The sequence below is a fragment of the Neovison vison genome, chromosome 3 (genome assembly GCF_020171115.1).
Source record: "Neovison vison isolate M4711 chromosome 3, ASM_NN_V1, whole genome shotgun sequence".
NCBI classification, from domain to species: Eukaryota; Metazoa; Chordata; class Mammalia; order Carnivora; family Mustelidae; genus Neogale; species Neogale vison.
This window is the reverse complement of record NC_058093.1, coordinates 8,427,933-8,448,646: the sequence shown is the minus strand read 5'-3', so window position 1 is coordinate 8,448,646 and position 20,714 is coordinate 8,427,933. Positions and strand designations below refer to the sequence as shown.

Below are 20,714 nucleotides of genomic sequence, written 5' to 3'. Positions count from 1 at the left end.
TCAACCTTCGTGTATTTTCCTGGCGGTCAGAGCTTTTCACTGTGCCCTGGGCTGGGAAAGCACTCGGTCTTCTGCCTGTTCTTGGAACCCTACCTCTACCTCCAGGTTTTTACTGCAGGGTGTCTCCTCGGAGGCTCTGTTTCTATGTGGGATTTTCCATTCCTCCGCACTCCAGGTACAGGGGATGGGGTCTGCCCCATTTGTCAGCGGTTTTCCAGGTAAAAGTTCTTGCTGATTTTAGGCTATCACCTCTTCTCTCCTGCTTCATTCTTGGGAGACTTTGAGTCACAGCTCTCCACTCCACTCCGCTATTTCAGCGTCCCTGGGGACAGCCATAGCCTTAGCAACTCAGTTCCTTGATCGGCCATGACAAAAGTCCATGCTTCAGTCACCCACTTTCATGGCCATCTTGGGGACTTGTCAATGCCTGGTGCTGCTCCACTTGGGAAATTGCGGAGTCCCTGGCCGCACTCCTGCTCTTTCTGCTGTGACAGTGTCTCCCCCCACGTCTCCCTCACCGAGATGCCCACCCACCCTACTGGACAGCTTTCTCCCCATTGAATAGCTGTGTCTTCCTTTATTGATTTTGGTTCTGAGAGTCTCCATTTTAACTTCACTCTTAGAGTCTCCATTCCCTTGGTCTGTTGCTGTCGAAGGGTCGTGACCACTGGTTGACCCGCGAGCGGGACCCAAGCATTTGGAAGCTCCTTCGCTCCCCCCCCCCCACCTTGGAATGCACATTCTGCCCGCGCTGTTCTCCAGGACGCCACTCTTGTGAGAGCAATCTGCTGCTGAGCCCATCTGGACGTGGCTGAGCCCTGCTGGGGTCTCTACATAAACGGAAGAATCTGGCTGGTGGGCGTGGAAATCTGTTCGTCTTGTGGCTGCAGAAACCAAGCCTTGCCTGCAAGTCCCTTTGCATATAGGACCTGCTGCCTGCCCATCTGGGGTGGCCTGTTTTCTCTCTCCAGTTTCTCTCTGCCTTCCCTGCGTGGGGGCCAGCTTGGGAGCCAACAGTTATCCTTCTGTCACCCTGGCCTGGGAACTGTGTTGTGTGTTGGTTTTCTTTGAACCGGAGCCTGAGTGTTGGACGTCTTCAGAGTACAGGGTTTTGTCACTCCTAATTCAGAGACTTCAATTGGGTCTCAATTCCTGTCTGTCCTCGATCACTCCTATTCTCTCTCTTTTCCTGCCAAGTAGTTATTTCAAAACCTTTTCGTTCTGCTCCAAATTCTGACCAATACCTGCCTCTGATCTTCCTTCAATTTCTTTTTTTTAATGGAAGTATGATTCCCCTACGATGATGTGTTAGTTTCAGGTGTGCAACATTTACCCACAGTTCCATGCATTACTCCGTGCTCACCATGATCATCACAGTCCCCATCCCTCACCGTACAACAGCATTACAGTGTTATTGGCTGTTTTCTCTATGCTCCACTTTTCAGCTCCATGATTTGTTTTACAACTGGTTATTTGTACCTATTAAATCCTTTATCTAGTTCACCCATCCCCTATCTCCCTTCCTTCTGGCAACTACCAGATTGCTCTCTGTATTTAAAGAGTCTGCTTTTTGGTTTGTTTTTTCACTTGTTTTGTTTTTTAGATTCCACATAAAGTGAAATCCTATGGTGTTTGTCTTCCTCTATCTAATTTATTTTATTTACCATAATATCTTCTGGGTCCATTCATGCTGTCACAAAGGGCATGAATGTATCTTTTTTCTTTTTTATGGCTGAGTAGTGTTCCAGTGTGTATAGATCCTACATCTTTTTTTTTTTGGATCCATCCATTGATGGACACTTTGGTTGTTTCTATATTTTGGCTATTGTAAGTGATGCTGCTATAAACATAGGGGTTGGTATATTAACAAAGGAGGCAAGAATATACAGTGGGGGAAAAACTGCCTCTTTAATAAATGGGACTAGGATGACTGGACCATGGACAAAAATGGAAAATGGATTAAAGACCTCAATATGAGATCTGAAACCGTAAAACTTTTAGAAGAAAACATAGACCATAATCTCTTTGTCATCAGCCATAGCAACATTTTTCTAGATAAATCTTGGGCAAGAGAGCTACAAAGAAAAATCAACTCTTGGGACTACACCAAAATAAATTTTATGCACGACAAAGGAAACCATAAAAATACCCCAAAAGGCAACCTACTGAATGGGAGAAGATACTTGTAAATGCTATATAGAGGTTAATATCCAAATATATAAGGAAAGTATCTTAGACACCAAAATTATTTTTTATTTAAGAAGTGTATGGAGGACCCGAACATGTTCGAGACGAGACCGACACAGATGGCCAAGAGACCCATGAAAAGGTGCTCAACACCCCTAACCATCAGGCACACGCGAATCAAAACCATGATGAGATGCCCCGACCCCTGTCAGAGTGACCGGACGGAACGACCCGTCGGAACAGGTGTTGGCGCAGCTCTGGGGGAAAGGGACCCTTCTGCGCTGTTGCTGGGAACACACCCTGCTGCAGCCTCTGCGGAAAACAGTAAGGAGGCGCCTCAAAAAATTAAAAATAGAAAAAGCGTAAGATCCAGGAATGCCACTATTTACCCAGGAAAACAAAAACACTAAATCCGAAAGATAGAGGCACCCTTGGGTTTATTGCAGCATCATTTACAATAGCCAAGATTTGGACGCTCCCCTCGACTTAGCTCTAGCTGTTCCCAGAGGATTTTAGTTTCTAGAGAAAAGCGTATTCACTGGTTCCCTGAGATCTTTCGGCAGGAGGGTAAGTGAGGGGCTACGGCCGGGGCGCGCAGCACGCAGCTGCGAGAGTCCGCAAACTGCAGGTCTGTGCGGGAAAGGCATCCCTCCTCGGGGCAGAGGCGCCCGCGGCCTTCAGCAGTTCCACGAGCGCCCTGCGGGGGCGCCAGCGCGCCGGCCAGCGCCCCGGCCCGGCTCCCAGGCGCCCCCGCGTGCCCTGGAAAGCGCCCCCTGCAGGTCGGCGCTGCCCGTCGGCCGGGGGCCTTCCCAGGAGCCGTAGGTGACGGAACTTGATCCGGCCCGGGCCTGTTGCTAAGCAACGAGGACGCTACCCCCACCCCAGGGCGCTGTGGGCGCAGAGGCTGCGGGCGGGCTCTCCGGACGCCACTTCTCTTGTCTGAGGGGCGCCTCACAGGGGGGATCAAGTCACCACCAGGTGACCCGAGAGCGTCCTGCCAGCCATGAGCAGCGAGCAGGTGAGAGGGTGGCCCCGCACCCAACCTCCCTTCAGCCTCGAGGGATGCAAGCGCGGCCCTCCGGACTCCCCCGCTGGGGTCTTGTGTGTGTGTGTGGCGGGGGGCAGGGGGTCCGCTTCCTTCGCTCCGGTGACGTCCGGGACACCGAGCGCTTTCCGCGAAAACTTGGTAAAAGTTTCCTTCCCGACGGTTCGTCCTCACGTTGTCACAACGACCGACCACTTCGGCCGAGCGAGCGGCGCGCGGGCGGGGGGACGACGCCGGGAGCGTCCCCGGGGCGCGGGGGCTCGGCGGGGAGCTGCGGGGGGTTCGGCTCCCTGGGGATGGTCCCCGCCCTTTCCTAGCGGGGGGACTCGGGCAAATCACTCTACCTTTGCAAGCCTTCCCTCCCTGCCCCGCGAGGGGGGTGGGGAGGTGGGGGGTGGGGTGGGGTAGGGGGTCAGGGCACCTCCTCCGCGAGGCTGCGAGGTTCAAGCGCGGCTCCACACCGTGGGCGAAAGGGCCTGGTAAGCGGCAAGTGGAATTTCTTAAGAAAAACCCCATGGCAGGTAATAAAAGATGCCTGTTGCTATACCCACTTTTCTGAACTTTCTTCATGGAATTTAAGGGCAACGATGAACAAAGGGATGCAGAACAGGGGCCAAGCGTCCTGATGCCGGGGCAGGCCGGGAAGGCGTTAAGCCTGGGCATGATTTTGGCGAGCGAGGACACCGCGCTGACTCCCTGATGAGTACGGAAAAGGCCCCTTGAGCGTCCGGGTACTCAGTGGAGGACAGTGGCTTTTAAGCCTGCACATTTTGCTTAGCTTCTTTGTTTTAACACCAAACTAGAATTCTTTCCTTTTTGATACTTCATCTTTTTTTTTTTTTTTTTTTTTTGGTAGTTTATTGAGGAAAGGATGTTAAAAAGCAATTTATTCCCCTATCCCTTGGGCTGTAGACTAACAAAATGTCAATCCTAATTCATGAATCACATAATGTCTAAATGATCAAGAAAACCTGGTTTTAACATCGTATTGAAATGTGTTATAAATTGAGAAGAAACGCAGATCCACTTATCATATAATCAGTGGTAAAAGAAGAAATGAACAAACAACCAAAAAATAGGTAACCAAAACACGGAGCCGTTAGGAGACTGTACAATGGATTTTTTTTTATGTGATAACTGTAGTCAAAATCCTTTTAAAAACATTTGTTACCATCACCATCAATATGCATTAAGCAACTTATTTGTCGACGCTCTTACCAGTCTTTGGCCTCATCTGAGCTCCGGCCTGTGTTGTAGAAATTTAAAACGCAAGTTTACCTTACTTGTCATGGTATTTCTGAATTGGAATTATTTTCCAAAGCCCCCAGCTGACCCATTGACACCTAAAAAGTGTCCACTAAAAATCCTGTTGGCAGTTTTAAGTTTGCTTTATCTTAATAAAAATGACACCCCTCACCCCTTCCCAACTGTTCCCTAAAGAGACTTATCTTCTTGCGACGTCAGAAGAATGTGCAGGAGCCCATCTAGGATTATTCCCACTGCTTTAAATGCCATTTTTAAACAGCAGAGGTCCCTCTCTCACTGCTTTGAACAGAAATTTTAAAACTCTTGGTACTCTTATTTATGCTAATTTCAAGTGTAGTTTTCCTTTTGAAAGGATGAAAGCTTTTATATTTTAACCTAAAACAAATGGAATGGATTAAACTTTTGGAAATGCCATTCTTATGTGACATTTACTTATGTATTCACTTAGTTTGAAAAAGTGAGCAGGTGGTAAATCATATTTGCTGGAGGAGATTTTAACATATTCATCTCATTAGTGGAAGTTTGCGAGTGACATGGCATTTTTCAGGAATAGCAGTCTGAGTTCTTAAGTTAGGTATTTAAAACAAAGATAAATCTCTTGCAACTGCTCATTTATGTTTAAAATTAAAACATAAAGTAAGGCATTTGAGCTTCATTGAAGAACTTCCAGTTTAAAGATTAAAAAACAACAACAACAAAAAAACCAGGCAAAGACCATGAAGTGCCCCGTAAATCCACTACGTATTGTAGGCAGGGGAGGAGGAAAAGCTGTCAGCCCATCTCTACTCTAGTGCTTTTTCTGATTATTAAATCGACTGTGATTTTTTTTAAAAAGATTTAATTAATTTGGCAGATCACAAGTAGGTAGGCAGGGGGGGTGTTGGGGAAGCAGGTTCTCCGCTGAGCAGAGAGCCCGATGTGGGGCTCCGAACCAGGACCACTCAGGACCCCTCAGGACCCCAAGATCATGACCTGAGCCAAAGACAGAGGCTTAACCCACTGAGCCACCCAGGTGCCCCTGGAGGAAGACTGTGATTTTGCATTTATATGCTCATTCAGTTTTCCTGAATATCTCCTTGATGCCCTTGTTTAAGAAGGTCAGGGTAAAAACCGTTCAACATGAAACCCATACCTCCTTGATGAAAACTTTAACAACCATAATGCAAATATAGGACCACTATGTTAAATCAACGCTGTTAAATTTGGAAAGGTTATTGTTTTAAAGAGACCACTTCATAAAATGGCTGATGGAACGAGACACATTCACAGATTCTGGTCCTATGAGCAGAATGGTTAAGCTTAGATTACTACCAGTTTTATGATATCTCTTTCAATAAACAAGTAGTTGAAAATGAGCAAAATAAAAACTAAATGCAAAGCCAGAATGCTTCAGGATTGATCTAGACTCTGTAGCAACTTTTATTTTAATAATCTAAAGTCGTATTCGTTAGGATCCCAACAGAATACAGCTGATATGCTCAAAGGGCTTTAATTGAAGAAAACTTAGAGACCATTTGTAGTGGTGAGGGTAAGGGAAAGAACCAATGGGGATGAGGAGGCGCTTAAGGATTGATAGCAAAAGGAGGTCATTACTGACCTAGGAAAGAAGTTAGGGGTTGGAAGCTGATGACTAAGAAAGAATTCTCGAGAGTCTTTGGTGCAAAAAGCTGATTTCATTGAAGCACTGGGACAGGATCCTTTGGTAGAGAGAGAGGCTCTGGGGTCATGAGGAGTGGCCCATTATATGCTTTTAAGTGGGGGGAGGGTTAGGGACAGTGTAGGCCTCCCACATATTTTGGAAACACAGTTTGCAGGACCCTGAGTGGGCTAGCTATTGTTAGGAAAGGTCATTTATTACTGTTGAGTAAAAACTCAGGCGTCAGACCCTTCAGATGGCTATTGGTGGGTCATACACTTGGGGAATGATTGTCAAGAGGTATCTTGGGGGGTAGAGATAAAGGAAGTTTCCAAAGGAGTTTTTATATGTTCAAGTAGACTTACAGGGTCCTGGGGGTGGGGCTAAGATTGCCTTTTGCCTTTGGCAAAGTATCCACAGCAAGGCAAGCTGAGTCCCTAGAGGAATGTCCCTCTGCCTGTTTCAAGGACTTGTCAATGGGCTGTAATAATTTTTCTTCTGCCTTTGTTTTCCACATCAATTACCATTCCTGGACCTGACAGATCACACCATTTTCAAAGCCTGGTGAGCGGTGGGACGTTTGGAATGATAGCTTCCTACCAGGAGCTGAGCTCTGAAAGAATTCAGCTATTATCAGGACTATGGGAAATAGGGAGTACCAGGAAAGCCCTACCCCAAACCCTCCCTTCCTTCTCTCTAGTGTCCTGCCAGTGCCTCTCATTGCTTACTCCCCACCAGAAGCCAGAAGGCTGGGAGTCCAGGTGATGCCCATATATGGAATTTAGCCTTCCAGGCCTGGAGCAAGAAAAACAAAACAAAACGCTAGGAGGCTGGGAGACTTGATCACAGCAAACAAAGCCTAACTATCACAGCAATTATACACAGATGCAGCTTTCAGAGACCTTTCCATACTGACAAAGCAGTTGGGATAAAATGTTTAAGTCTGTTGTTCACATGCCATGTTTCATTTTCTGATTCAAAGTCTTTATATACCTAAAAATAAATCTAAGAAAGATAGCTAAGGCCGTTATAAAGAATATTATGAAATGTTTTTTGAATGATACACTCCTAGAATCTGAATGAATAAATATTCATGAAAGAGTCAATATCATAATTTTGTCAGTTTCCTTCAAGTTATTCTAGAAATTCAATGTATTTTTATCAAAATCTCCCCAAGTTTTTTTTTTTTTTTTTTTTTAATCGAGGTGTAGTTGACATACAATGTTATATTAGTTTTGGGTGTACAACATAGGGATTGGACAAGTTTATATGTTATGCTCACTGCAAGCAAACCTACCACCTGTCACCATAAAACGCTGCTGCCGTATTATTGACTATATTCCCTATGCTGTACTTTCTATTCTCCTAACTTCATTAACTAACTGGAAGCCTGAATTTCCCACTTCCCTTCACCCATTTTCTGCTTACCCCACCCCTCTCCCCTCTGGTAATGATCGATTCTCTGTATTTTTGGGTCTGTTTAGGCTTTTTGTTCATTCACTTCTTTTTTTTTTAGGTTTCATATATAAGTGAAATCTGTCGTATTTGTCCTTGTCTAACTTATTTCACTTAGCGTAATGTTCTTTATGTCCTTCCATGACGTTGCAAATGGCAATGTCGCCTCCTTTTTTAATGACCAAGTTATATTCTATTGTGTGTATGTATGTATGTGTATGTGTGTTTGTATGTGTTTGTGTATGCATACCACAACTTGATCCACTCATGAAGGACACTAGGGTTGCTTCTGTATCTTGGGTCTTAGAATAATGCTGCAATAAATCGGGGTCATGTATCTTTTCAAATTAGTGTTTTTCCTTTTCTTTGGGTAAATATCCAGTAGGGAGTTGTTGGACCACAATAGATTTGATTTTTTGAGGAAACTCCATCTGTTTTCTATAGTGGCTGCACCAATTTACATTCCATCAACAGTGCGTGATATTCTTTTGTCTTCACATCTTCACCAATACTTTTTTGTCTTCTTGATTCTAGCCATTCTGACAGGTGTGAGGTGGTATCTCAGTGTGGTTTTGATTTGAATTTCTTTGATGATTAGGGATGTTGAGCACTTTTTCACTCATGTGTATCTGTCATTTGAATGTCATCTTTGGCCAAGTGTCTATTCAAGTCCTCTATTTTTTTTTTTTTTAAATTGTGTGTGTGTGTGTGTGTGTGTGTGTGTGTAGTTGTAGAAGTTCTTTATTTTTTGCATTTTAACCCTTTATTGGATAAATCATTTGCAAAGACCTTCTTCCATTGAGTAGGCTGCCTTTTTGTTTTGTTGATGGTTTTCTTCTCTATACAAAAGCTTTTTATTTGTGTAGCCCTAAGAGTTGATTTTTGAATTTGTTTCTCTTGCCTGGAGACCTTTCTAGAGGACTATTGCTAAAACCAATGCCAAAGAGATTACTGCTTGTTTTCTTCTAAAAGTTTTATGATATCAGGTCTCACACTTAGGTATTTAATCTATTTTGAATTTATTTCTTTTTATGGTGTCAGAAAGGGGTCCAGTTCCCTTTTGCATGTAGCTGTCCAGTTTACTCAGCACCATTTACTGAAGGGGTGATCTTTTCCTCACTGTATTCTTGCCTCCTTTGTTGTAGGTTAATTTAACATATGGGCATGGGTTTATTTCTGGGCCTGTTGTGCTGTTTCATTGATCTGTGTGTCTGTTTTTTCATCATGTTTTACTTACTACAGCTTTATAGAATATCATGAAACTTGGGATTATGATACCTTTAGCTTTGTTCCTAAGATTGCTTTTGCTATTGTAGTCTTTTGTGGTTCCACACAAATTTTAGTATTATAGTTCCATGAAAAATCCTGCTGGTATTTTGGTAGGAATTACATTGAATCTGTACATTGCTTTGGGTAGTATGGACATTTTAATAATACTAATTTTTCCAATCCTGATGTGATTTCAGTCTTCCTAAATTCATTGAGACTTGTTTTGTGGCCTAACATGTGATCTGTCCTGGAGAATGTTCTATGTGCCCTTGGAAAGGATGTGTATTCTGGTTTTAGATGGAATGTTTGTATAAATCTATTAAGTCCGTCTGGTCTCGTGTCATTCAAAGATGTAGTTTCTTGATTTTTTTGTTTTCTTTCTAGATGATCACTCAATTGATGTAAGTGGGGAAGTTAAACTCTCCTGTTATTTCTCCCTCAATATTTGTTAATACTTCATGTATTTAGTTGTTCCATTGTTGGGTGCCTAAATATTTGCAATTGTTATATTCTCTTGTTAGATTGACCCTTTTATCGTTATGTAATGCCCTTCTTTGTCTCTTGTTACAGTCTTTGTTTTATTTTGTCTATTATAAGTATTGCTATCCCAGCTTGTTCTTTTTCTTCTACATGCATGCTATATCTTTTCTCAAACTTTTACCTCCAGTCTGTATGTGTCTTTAGGCATGAGGTGAGTCTCTCATAGGCAGCATATAGATGGATCTTGGTTTTGGTTTTTTTTTTTTTTTCCATCACCCTATGTCTTTTGATAAGAACATTTAGACCAGTTAAGTGTAAAGTAATTGGTGGTAGGTATGTATGTATTGCCATTTTGTTCATCCCTTTATGGGTTTTTTTTTTTTAAAGATTTTTTATTTTTTTATTTGACAGAGATTACAAGTAGGCAGAGAGGCAGGCAGAGAGAGAGGAGGAAGCAGGCTTCCCACTGAGCAGAGAGCCTGATGTGGGGCTCGATCCCAGGACCCTGAGATCATGACCTGAGCTGAAGGCAGAGGCTTTAAACCAATGAGCCATCCAGGTGCCCCTATGGGTGTTTTTGTAGTTCTCCTGTGTTCCTCTCTTTCTTCCCTTTTAGGTCTTTCTATAGTTGTTATGCTTGGGTTTCTCTCTCTTTATTTTTTGTGTATTTATTAAAGGTTTTGGGTTTGTGGTTACGATGAAGTTCATATATGAGATAATGCTCTCATATATTAAGTTGATGGTCATTTAAGTTCAAACACGTTTTAAAAGAACTTTTTGACTCCCCCCTCCCTACACACTCCCTACATACATATGTATGAAATATACATACATATTTTATGTATATGTTGTCATATTTTACATTTTTTATTCATAAGTTTCTTACTTTTTTTTTTAAGAGTTTTATTCATTTACTTGAGAACGAGAGAGAGAAAGAGAGTACAAGCTGAGGGGAAGGGGAGAAGAAGAGGGAGAAACAGGCTCCCAGCTGAGCAGGGAGCTTGATTAGGGGCTCCATCCCAGGACCCTGGGATCATGACCTGAGCCAAAGGAAGATGCTTAAGCAACTGAGCCACCCAGGTGCCCCAGTTTCTTACTTCTATTGATGGCTCTTTTTTTTTCCACTTAAAGTAATCCCTTTAACATATCTTGTAAGACTGGTTTAGTGGTGATGAACTCTTTTAACTTTTGTCTGGGGAAAACTCTTTATCTCTCCTTCAATTCTGATTGATAATCCTGTTGCTTTTAAAATTCTCTCTTTATCTTTAACCTTGGACATTTTAATTATGTGCCATGGTGTGGACCTCCTTGGAGTCATCTTGTTTGGAACTCTCTGTGCTTCCTGATCTTAGATGTCTGTTTCCTTCCTTAGGGAAGTTTTCAGCTATTGTTTCTTCAAATGAATTTTCTGCCCCTTTCTCTGTTTTCTCCTTCTGTGACCCTTATAATACAAATGCTTGTTTGTTTGATGCTGTCTGAGAGATCCCTTATTCTAGTCTCATTTTTTAAAAAATCTTTTTTTTTTTTTCTTTGCTGTTCAGCTTGGGTCCTTTCTATTACCCTGTTTTCTGGATCATTGATCCATTCTTCTGCAATTGTTAATCTACTGTTGATTCCCTTTAGTATATTTTTCATTTCAGTTACTGTATTCAATTTTGATTTGTTCTTTTTTATGTTCTCTGTGTATTTTTCAAGTTCTTACTACTCTTCTTTCCCCTCTGTTGAGCGACTTTATGATCATGACTTTAAACTTTCCACGAGGCATATTGCTTATCTCTGTTTCATTTAGTTTTTAGGAGGGGGCTTGTCTTATTCTTTCATTGGGAGCATATACATCTGTCTCCCCATTTTGCTTGACCTGTTGTGTTTGTTGCTTTGAATTAGATGGAATAGCTATTTCTCCTAAACTTAAAAGAATGGTCTTTTGTATGGTTGTTCCCTGTGTGGACTGTATGTGCCTGGTGGCACCGGCTGGCTTGAGCTCTGGCTGACGATGGGCTCTGGGTTTGAGGTATTCTGTGCTGGGCTGCCCTGGTGGGATGAATGGAGCTGAAATAGGCATGGGCTGGGGTGGTCCTGGGTCTCTGCATGCAGCGAGTCCTCTGGCAGATAGCTAAAACTGAAGTGGGTACAAGCCAGGTTGCCCAGATTGCTCAGGGTAGAGGCTGATCTGTTGGGGTGATTGGAGCTATGCAGGCTGGGGTATGTCCTGGGGCACTCCATGAAGGGCGCTCCCTGAGAGGATGGCTGGGGCCAAGGTGGAGAGCAGGCCAGTGTTCCCAGGGTGCCCTATGCATGTGGTGTCCTGGCAGGCTAGCTGGAACTGAGGTAGGTAAGGGCTGAGGGTTTTTGAAGTGCCCCACACTGATGCTGTTTTGGGAGGGAGGGCTAGAATCAAAGCAGGCATGAGCCGGTAGGTCCCTGAGAGCTCTGTGCTCGGGTTGCCCTAAGCAAGTCATTTGAAATCAAGATGGTGTGGACTTGGAGTGTTTTGGGGTGGTGTGTGTCTGTGTCACCTTGGCATGACAGCTGGAGCTGTAGTGAGCACGTACCAGGGGTGTCCCAGCGTGCACTGCACTGGAGCCGCCTTGGTGGGACGGCTAAGGCTGGTGTGGGTTAGGGACCTGGGACTCACTGAGGCAGTAGACTCATGATGGCACCTGGACTTTGGTCCTGTCCACACTATCCAGGTGGAGGGAGAATGTAAACCATGGTGCTTGCCAGCTCCTCTAACCCAGAGAGCTCCAGCCACTGCACTGCCATTGGTGGGGTTCAGAGCTGACTCTTATATTCCTGCTGTTCTTTTAAACAGTGGGTTGTTTTTGGTTTTTTTCTGTGCCCCAGGGTATCTGGGATTGGTGTGAGCTGGAGACTTGGTGCTCACTGAGGCAGAAGCCTGCCTGCGGTGCTCAGACCCTGCTCCTGTCTGTGGATGTGGAAGGGGAATATAAACGATGGTGCTGGTCAGCCCCTTGACCTTGGAGAGTGTTCCACAGCTCCCTTGCTATCTGATGGACTTCTAAAGCTGAATCTTTTATGTTTTAGTTCTTTTAAACCACTTTTTTTTTTTTTTTTTTTTCCCTGTGCCTCGGTGCATACAGCTGCTCAGTTCCACAGTACCATTCCTCGCTCCCCCAGCCCCTGCAGCCGGCCGTGTTGGGAGTGCGTGTTCCTTTTCTTACTGTGTCTCCATCTCAGTTGCCCATTCTCTGCGGCCTCTTTACCTTTTGTTGTGCAGCAGCTGTTCAGTCGGCCCTCAGTTCTTCTTCAGGAGGAGCTGCTTGGGAGATAGGTGTAAATTTTTGTGTCTGTGGAAGAGAGGAGTTCAGAGACTTCCTACGCCACCATCTCGGACCAGAACTCTATCTGATCATTTTTAACAATAGTACGGTGGAGAGAATTGCCTTACATATTTCAAGACCTATTGTAAAGTTACAGTGATGTGATACAGTCTGTATACAGACAAACATATATACCAATGGAATTAAAGGGACAAAATTGGGTGTGCACATATGTAATATATGTATATTAAATACAACAACAATACGTGTGTGCCTGAGATGCAAAAAGTGTATGCAGGTATAGTAAAATGTATGCCATGTTTATTGGAACATCTTTTGTAATAGAGAAACATTAGAAATTAGCTAAATGCCTACTTGCAAGACAAAGGAATGGATAAATTGCATTATATCCGTATGGTAGAACACTATTCAACTGTGAAAATCAGTGAAGATGATATCCACATGGGAAGTGAGAAAACCACGTACTTGCATCCTGAAAAGTTTGAAAAGAATTCTCCTTTTGATGTAAGGGAAACCAACTGGAACACTACCAATAGAGACAGCGGTGAAACCTGCTGGAAGTTGCCCCTGGATCAGCACATAACACAGGCTAGAAAGGCACTCTGCTCAGGGGCAAGGAAGCTAACTGCTGGTAACAGCAGCATGGGTGCAATGAGGAAAAGCACTGGAAACTGGAAGAAGAGTCCCTTTTTCTTACAGTGTCCCTTTTGAAACTGGAGCAAACTTTGCACTTATTAAAATTGTCTTTAATTTTAATTTTTTCAGTAATGTTTTATACTTCCATTATGCAAGTCTTAACACTTCTTAAATTTATTCCTATTTTATCCTTTTTAATTCTATTGTAAATGATTTGCTAATTTCATTTTGGATTGTTCATTGCTAGTGTCTAAAAATATAATTGATTTTTTTGTGCATTGGTCTTATATCCAATGTTGGAATGTATTCCTTAGCTCTAACAATTTTTTTGTGGATTCCTTTGACTTTCTGTACACAACATTATGCCATCTAATGCGTATGTTTTTAGAATATTTTGGAGGATATGTACTTTATATTAGACACTGTGAAAGTTAGTTGAGTAAATCAGTTGTAGCATTAACAGACTGAACAGTTCCATTTTTTGTTTTTATTTTTGTATTTTTTTCATGCAGGACAAATCAGCCGGCAAAGAAAAATCCAAGACCTCAGTCAGATTTTTACCACAGTTATCTACGGTAATTTACCAATATATTCTCATACTTTATTGCTTTGAGAAGGTAACTGAATTTCTGGGTTTAAATTCTCCGCTTCATTTCGTTCTTTTCTGATGGATAGCATCCATGATATGCATATCTTGAGAAAAATAACCAGCTTAATAAAGGAATCATAAGTTACAAGTACTGGTTTGCAAAGAACACTCAAGTATTCTGAATAAAAGAATCGTGAAAATGGGCTAGCAGAAGCTATATCGGAATCAGGAAACAATGACTTGGGTTATAGCTTTGCCTCTAATGACTCTGTGACAATTGGTGAGTCATTTGCCTCTTTGAGCCCCAGTTTCTAAGTCTGAAAATGAGAAGAGTTGACTTAATGAACTTTGAGGAGATGCCTCTTCCAGCACTAACGTGATTTCTTAGATCTCAGCATCCTTTGTCATTATTTTGAATTTAAATTATCATTGTTCAGTAGAAACAACAGTTAATAGACATTTTTAGTTGATAAAGTGCTAGAAAAGTTAGATTTGACTGCAATAAAATTTACTTTCTAGTAATTATATTGAGTTTAATGGCATCGAGTTATACTCTTGTGATTGCTGGAAGTTGAGTTTAAGTGGAGGTTCAATGCAAACATTACTTGTTTGAAACATCTTTTAAAAACTCAGAATAAACTATAAAATCTGGATTGCTTCATGCAGAGATGATTCCTCATAATTTGAAATAAAAGCTGTTCTCATCTTAAAAAAACCTCGAATGAAATTTTGCAGGTGAATGTTCTTGAACATTTCAAAGTACATGTTAATTATGAACCTGTTTGTGTTGATAATGTCAAGATTATCATACCATGTTTTATAAAATAAAATCCTAGCATTTTTTTAGTTCTGCAAAAATCTGTTTTTTAGTTTAAAGACAAAGATCTGAAATAGACATTTTCCCTTTAAAACTTCAACAAATTTTAAAACTGAAAAACAAATTGCCATTTGTTTTTTTATGTTACTGGTATATAGGTTTGGAAATATCAACAAAATTTAAATTTACTTACTGAATAAATATTCAGTGGTTGAGATGAATAATCCTTTCTAGCCAGTGAGGCATATAATTGTCTAAAATGATTTTGTTGCCTGGTTTAAGCCATATGCTGTGTTCTTATTTGATTGTATCTTCGCTTTTTTTTCTTTATGTCCTTTGGAATTTTAGAAATAAAAAAATTATTAGACAATATTTTTTAATGATATTCTAAAAAGTAACCCACCGAGTAAAAAATATTGCCATCTGAATATTAAGTTTAGTGCTGGGATGACATTTTTCCAGCAGTAGTTAAGACTCAGAGTTATTTTCATTACAGACCTTCATGCTTCTGGAGGTGATCCCTGTGCTTGAGATCAAGGATGATTCAGCACTGGTGAATGTCAGTGAACTGGTGTCCAGGTTTCCATTCTTTCTCAATCCTAGCACTCCCCCAAATCCTAAATTTATCCTTTATGGAACAAGATGAGACTGGAAGAATGGAAGGGCAGACCGAAGGATGGAAAAGCATTGATTTTTAAGTCGTTTGTTTTCCTGTGAAAGAAGAGCCTGAAGAAAGGATTCGTGTGTATTTTATTTGGGAGGTGATCCCAGGAAGCAGAAATAAGAGATAGAGAAGAATAAAAGTAAGAAGAAGGAAAAATCAGTCTAGGGATGTGTTAGCAAGTTCACTGCCACATTGGGTAATTGGGGGGTGATCCTGTCATCATTTTCTGAAGAGCTTCTCCAATGCTTCCTGTAATCATGTACCCGGTATGATTAGGGAGTCGTTTTTATTAATCAGCTCTTATCCCACATTGGTGGTGGTTTCTCCTGAGGGTGTTAACTTTCACCCACTTCTGGTTACTTGTGTGTGTGTGTGTTTGCACGCACATGTGCACGTGTGCACACATGCATGTGTACGGGTACGTGTGCAGAGGGGGCGACCTTGAGAGTCCCATTCTATGGAATTGGAGAAACCTCACAGCAGAAAGCAAAAGACATTTTCTTGAGGTGAAATGAAACATTGTCATTCCTATGTGAATTGAAGCCAGAGAGAACTGTTCCCTCCAGCCACGTGTATAATCACAGGTGAAGCCGGAAAAGAATGGGAAAGGAGGTGAGGCCCAAGGTTTGTCTGATAGAAGAGTCCGTGGAAATTCCTTCGGGCCAGTCTCACAGGAGTGCCAAAGGAAAGGAAAGGGTAGTGTATGGCTAGGTCATCACTGGATAGGAAAGTGTTGACTAAAATAGAATTTCTTGTCAGCAAAAATATGTAGATCTTACTTGAAAATCCACTCCTCTGCTCTTATTGAAGAATGACCTTACTTAGTTAGGTGAAATTCTGGCGTATGTGTGGCTGCTTTTATTGGTTAGCTAGAGCACCACTACGCGCAAAAGACTCTATTAGACGTACGTTCTGCACCGCAGTATAAGGACACACAAGGCCCGCACCGCCATCCACCCAGGATGCTGAGGAGACGGTGCTGCTGGCTCAGCATGCGGAACGGGCTGGACAGAGATCCCAGGTCAGGTGTGTGAGGGTTTGTGCAGGAGGCCCGGTGAGTAAGGTGTTCTGTACGTTTGTCGTGGTGCTATACTGTAGACCCCATGTGAATTCCCTCTGTGTCTTAGTGTGAAAATTCTAGGTTGCTAGGAACATATATTCCCACATTTCTTCTCTACTGTCTACAACCTCATTCTTATCCAACCCTCATTCTTCCCAACAGGAAGCCTCCCACTTTGAGAACACTCGTTGCACATTTTAGCTTGAAGATTTCATGTTCACGTTTCCCTCACATCCCGTGGTTCACTGGGGACTGTAGAAAATATTTCTGCTCTAGCACGGATGTGTGTGAAACATTCACCTAATCTGATGTTGTACTTTGGTAAATATTGTTTGAAGCTCATTGCAATTTTTTTTTCTTCTTTTTTAGTTATGCTTTTTCTCTTAAGACTTGGTTAACCAATTTTAATTTTTTCTAAGACAAAATTAAAACTAAAGTCCATTTATCCAGTTCTGGAAGACCGAATTAGTAGGTTGAGATGGAGTGGAATGAGGGGCTGGCTAGGAGAGCGGGACAGACACAGACACAAATTATATTTCAGACCGGATTCAAACAATAAGAGAATTACCAAAAGGGTGTTATACATATTTAAAGAGATCACTTGCAATTGGAGTTCAAAAAGAAAATCTACACTTTTTTGACCTTGGTCCTGAAGAAAGAGCTGGGCTATAACAAGGAAATACTGAGAAGCATACTTGGTTAGTCTGGTTAATACTGACATAACAGTCCCCCACGTTTTATTTATTTATTTATAAAGATTTTATTTATTTATTTGACAGAGAGAGAGATCACGATTAGGCAGAGAGGCAGGCAAGAGGGAGGCAGAGAGAGAGGAGGAAGCAGGCTCCCCGCTGAGCAGAGAGCTCGATGTGGGGTTCAATCCCAGGATCCTGAGATCATGACCTGAGCCGAAGGCAGAGGCTTAACCCACTGAGCCACCCAGGCGCCCTATTCCCATACATTTTAGAAACCTAACAGAGCTTGCCCTTACTCGCATGAAGTCTGACGTGGGCCGGGCGGGCCTCCTCCCCCTCCTGCCTATGCCAGTGAGTACATGCGGCCCCCTCACTGCCAGTGGCAGGGACAGGAGAGCCTGGAGAAGGCACAGTAGCTCTTATGCGTCCTGTCAATGCTCCTATTTCATGGGCCACAGGAGTCCTATGGCTTCAGAGTAACTAAGAGAGGCTGGGGAACGAGGTAGTTTGGGGCATGTTGAGGAGGCTTTGAAAACCAAGGTGATGAAGCTTTTTTTTAAATTTTTTTTAAAATTTTTTTTACTTATTTACTTGACAGACAGAGATCACAAGTAGGCAGAGAGGCAGGCAGAGAGAGAGGAGGAAGCAGGCTCCCCACTGAGCAGAGAGCCCGATGCGGGACTCGATCCCAGGACCCTGAGATCATGACCTGAGCCGAAGGCAGAGGCTTTAACCCACTGAGCCACCCAGGTGCCCCGGTGATGAAGCTTTAATAGGGAGCTTTGGGTGTTTCTGACCAAGGGAACAGTATGATTTAACTGTGTCCTAGGAAGGTTGCAGTTCCTAGCATTTTCTCTAAACCAAGGCCAGTATGTTTTGTGGCCTCGATGATTTTCAAAAGCCTAAACTCTTCTCACCGCTGCCCTTTGTCTCTTCCTCACATACCTTGTTTACTGCCACCGGGACCACTTATGAAATAACCCTCCGAATGGCCTTGCAGGGTAAAGAAGATAAAAATATGCTTTCTCACCCAAACGGAGATGACATTGAGAATGAAAGTCCTAATTAGACTCGGGAAAGAGCTATATACACAGGGACTGTCCCAGGAAACTGGGAGTCAAGGTCCCCTCAGAGGAGACTAAAAGGGCTCTCTTGCAACCAGGCCAGTCAAGCCCCGGACACGTGAGCTCCTTAAGACAGCAGCACCCCCTTCCCCAGCCGTCCCTCAGCCTTGGTGCGGTTCCTGCTCAGATATAACCCCTGTCAAGTGGCCTCACTGTTCCGTGAAAACTGGCTCTTCTCTACCTTTCCCTGTCTCTTCACCTGTTTTATTTCCCTCCATCATACTTGTTCCTTCCTGTAGCGACAGCTGTCTGTACCCACTGGAATGGAAGCTCCGGGAGGGGTTGGGCTTGGGCCTGTCCGTGACGACAGCTCCAGTGCCTCCGAGAGAGCCCAGCGCGTGGTAGACGTTCCGTAAATCATGGTGGAATTAGAGAATGGTTGTGCTTTCTACTTTGGTTGGCTCAAGTCCCTTTACCGTCGATCCCTGTATCCTCTCCCAGACCTACTGTCCTAAACTCGTCTCCAAGTCCTTGTTCGTGATGCTTCCTCTGTCTTCAGTAAGCCTACTGCTGTCCTTCTCTGTGGAGATCTGACTATGGCCCCCCGGCATGGTTTTCACCCTTTCTCTTTTCTGAAACGTTCTGTCAGTGCTGCGTTCATACCCTCTCCTGTCCTGGATATAAGCCTGCAGTTCTTCATATTAACTGGCCTGTGTGCTTTGTAGGGGTAGAGAGTCCTATAAAAAGTCCTAATCTATACAATATGCACAAAAGCGATATAGTGTCTCAGAGTTTGACAGGGAATGAAATGAGAAAAATTCATGTCAAGTCCTTAAAGCAATATACAACACACACCGTAATCAATGTAAAATATAATCTAATCACATTCTTTGTGTTTTGTACTAAGTCTGCAACATCTAGTATATATTTAATATATTCTTAAACATAAAAATATACTCTAAACACCTCTCACTTTAGATGAGCCACATTTAAAGCTGTTGGTAGCGGCAGGTGGCTAGTAGATGCTGATTCGGACAACAGTTTTAAAGAATCAAGGAATGGCAGATAGAAGGAACAGCCACTCCCTCTAGGTCCAAGGGAGAGCCCTCAAGGAAAGAATTTGGAAGATCCACTGTCCCCCAAAGCTTAGCTAAGGCTTCTTGGAGAGGGAGTGGCTGTGGCCCACTCAGGTGACTAAGACATTTGCAGAGATCCTGCAGGCTGGGAAGTGAGTAAAACACCTACTTACGTGCTAAAAAGTTGGAACCGAAGTCTCCCTTTGTGATGTAAGAGGAACTTGCTGGAAGGCTGCTTATAGGGATGCCAGTGAAAGCTCCCAAAGGCTGTCTGCCGCAGGGTCAGCCCCAGACCGCAGGCTGGGAGGGCGCCCGCGGGAAGGGCGCTGACTTCTAGCAGCCACGCTGTGGAGCCACGGGGAAAAGCACTGGAACCAGGAGGAAAAGCCCTTCTCTTTCAGTGTCCCTCTAGAACCCTCTAGAGTGCTGTGCCAGCGGGAGAAATGTTCATGGAGTCCTGCTCAGGAGTCCCAAAGCCAGGTAGAAAGTAAAGATCTGATGCTGAGAGGCAATGAAGGAGTTGCCCAAGCAGGACTCTGTCCTCCTCAACTGTGCTCCCTCTCACGTAGACGAAGTTCCTACCAGGTCCTTGTCCTCTCCTCAGAGGAGTTGCAACACTTTGCTCTGAAAAGTACAGGTGTTCCTTATGGCGACTTGAGGACGCATAAGGTCGAACCGTTGTTACCTTAGGAAGCGGCACATCACTGTTGTTGACGGAACAAAATGGTTCCAGGGATAGAGAAGTGTGGGAGAGCCGGGCGAGGCCTGCACACCACCTGGGTTCAGAGAAATTCCCCAAAGCAGATGTGCTGGATAGAAAGCTTTGCACACTTTTTAAAGCTTTCTCAGTCTTGTGGGATGCCATGTTCCTTTTCTTCCTTGCTACAGAGGAAGTCCTTCGAAGGCCTCTGTGGACACATGTGAGACTAGTACAGTAGGTCTTGGAGGGTTTGGGTAACGTCTTACTGTGTAGTGACTGTCCAAGTGCTTGAGTGAATCGATTGTGATGTAAAGAGTCAACAATTTTTCTTCTATTTTCATGCAGGGTAAGGCAGACAGCAAAGAAAAATCCAAGACATCGGCAAGAGTTTTACCCCAGTTGTCTACGGTAATTCACCTGTGTCCTCTCATTGGATCTTTGCCCTTTTGAAAATGTGGTTTCAGACTTGTAAATAAGTAACTGAACGTCTGATTGTGAATTTTGTGCTCCATTTGATTATTTTCTGATGGAGAAATTCTATAAGATGCACATAGTAGGAAAAAGAACAATCTTAAAGTAACTTGTAAGCCAGCATTTCCTAGTATGTCCAGAGTATTTTAATATTCTGGATAAAGGAATTTTCAAGATGGACCAATGGCAAGATTATCAGTGTTGGAGTCAGGAAAGGAGGCCTCAGCTTACAACTTTGTCCCTAATGGCTTTAGGATCTGAAAGGGTCATTTATCAACCTGAGTTGCACCTTCCGAGTTTAA

General features: G+C 43.2%; 1 protein-coding gene across 1 annotated transcript in view; it reads left to right on the top strand.

Moving 5' to 3' along the window:
- The first annotated feature begins 3,130 nt into the window (after nt 1-3,130).
- Nucleotides 3,131-20,714, top strand: part of DNAH7 (dynein axonemal heavy chain 7) — a 251,111-nt gene continuing 233,527 nt past the window's right edge. The window contains exons 1-3 of the mRNA XM_044241200.1: nt 3,131-3,205; nt 13,789-13,851; nt 20,287-20,349. Of these exons, the coding sequence (XP_044097135.1) occupies nt 3,191-3,205; nt 13,789-13,851; nt 20,287-20,349 (141 nt within the window). The 5' untranslated portion in view covers nt 3,131-3,190. The remainder of the gene's footprint in view (nt 3,206-13,788; nt 13,852-20,286; nt 20,350-20,714) is intronic.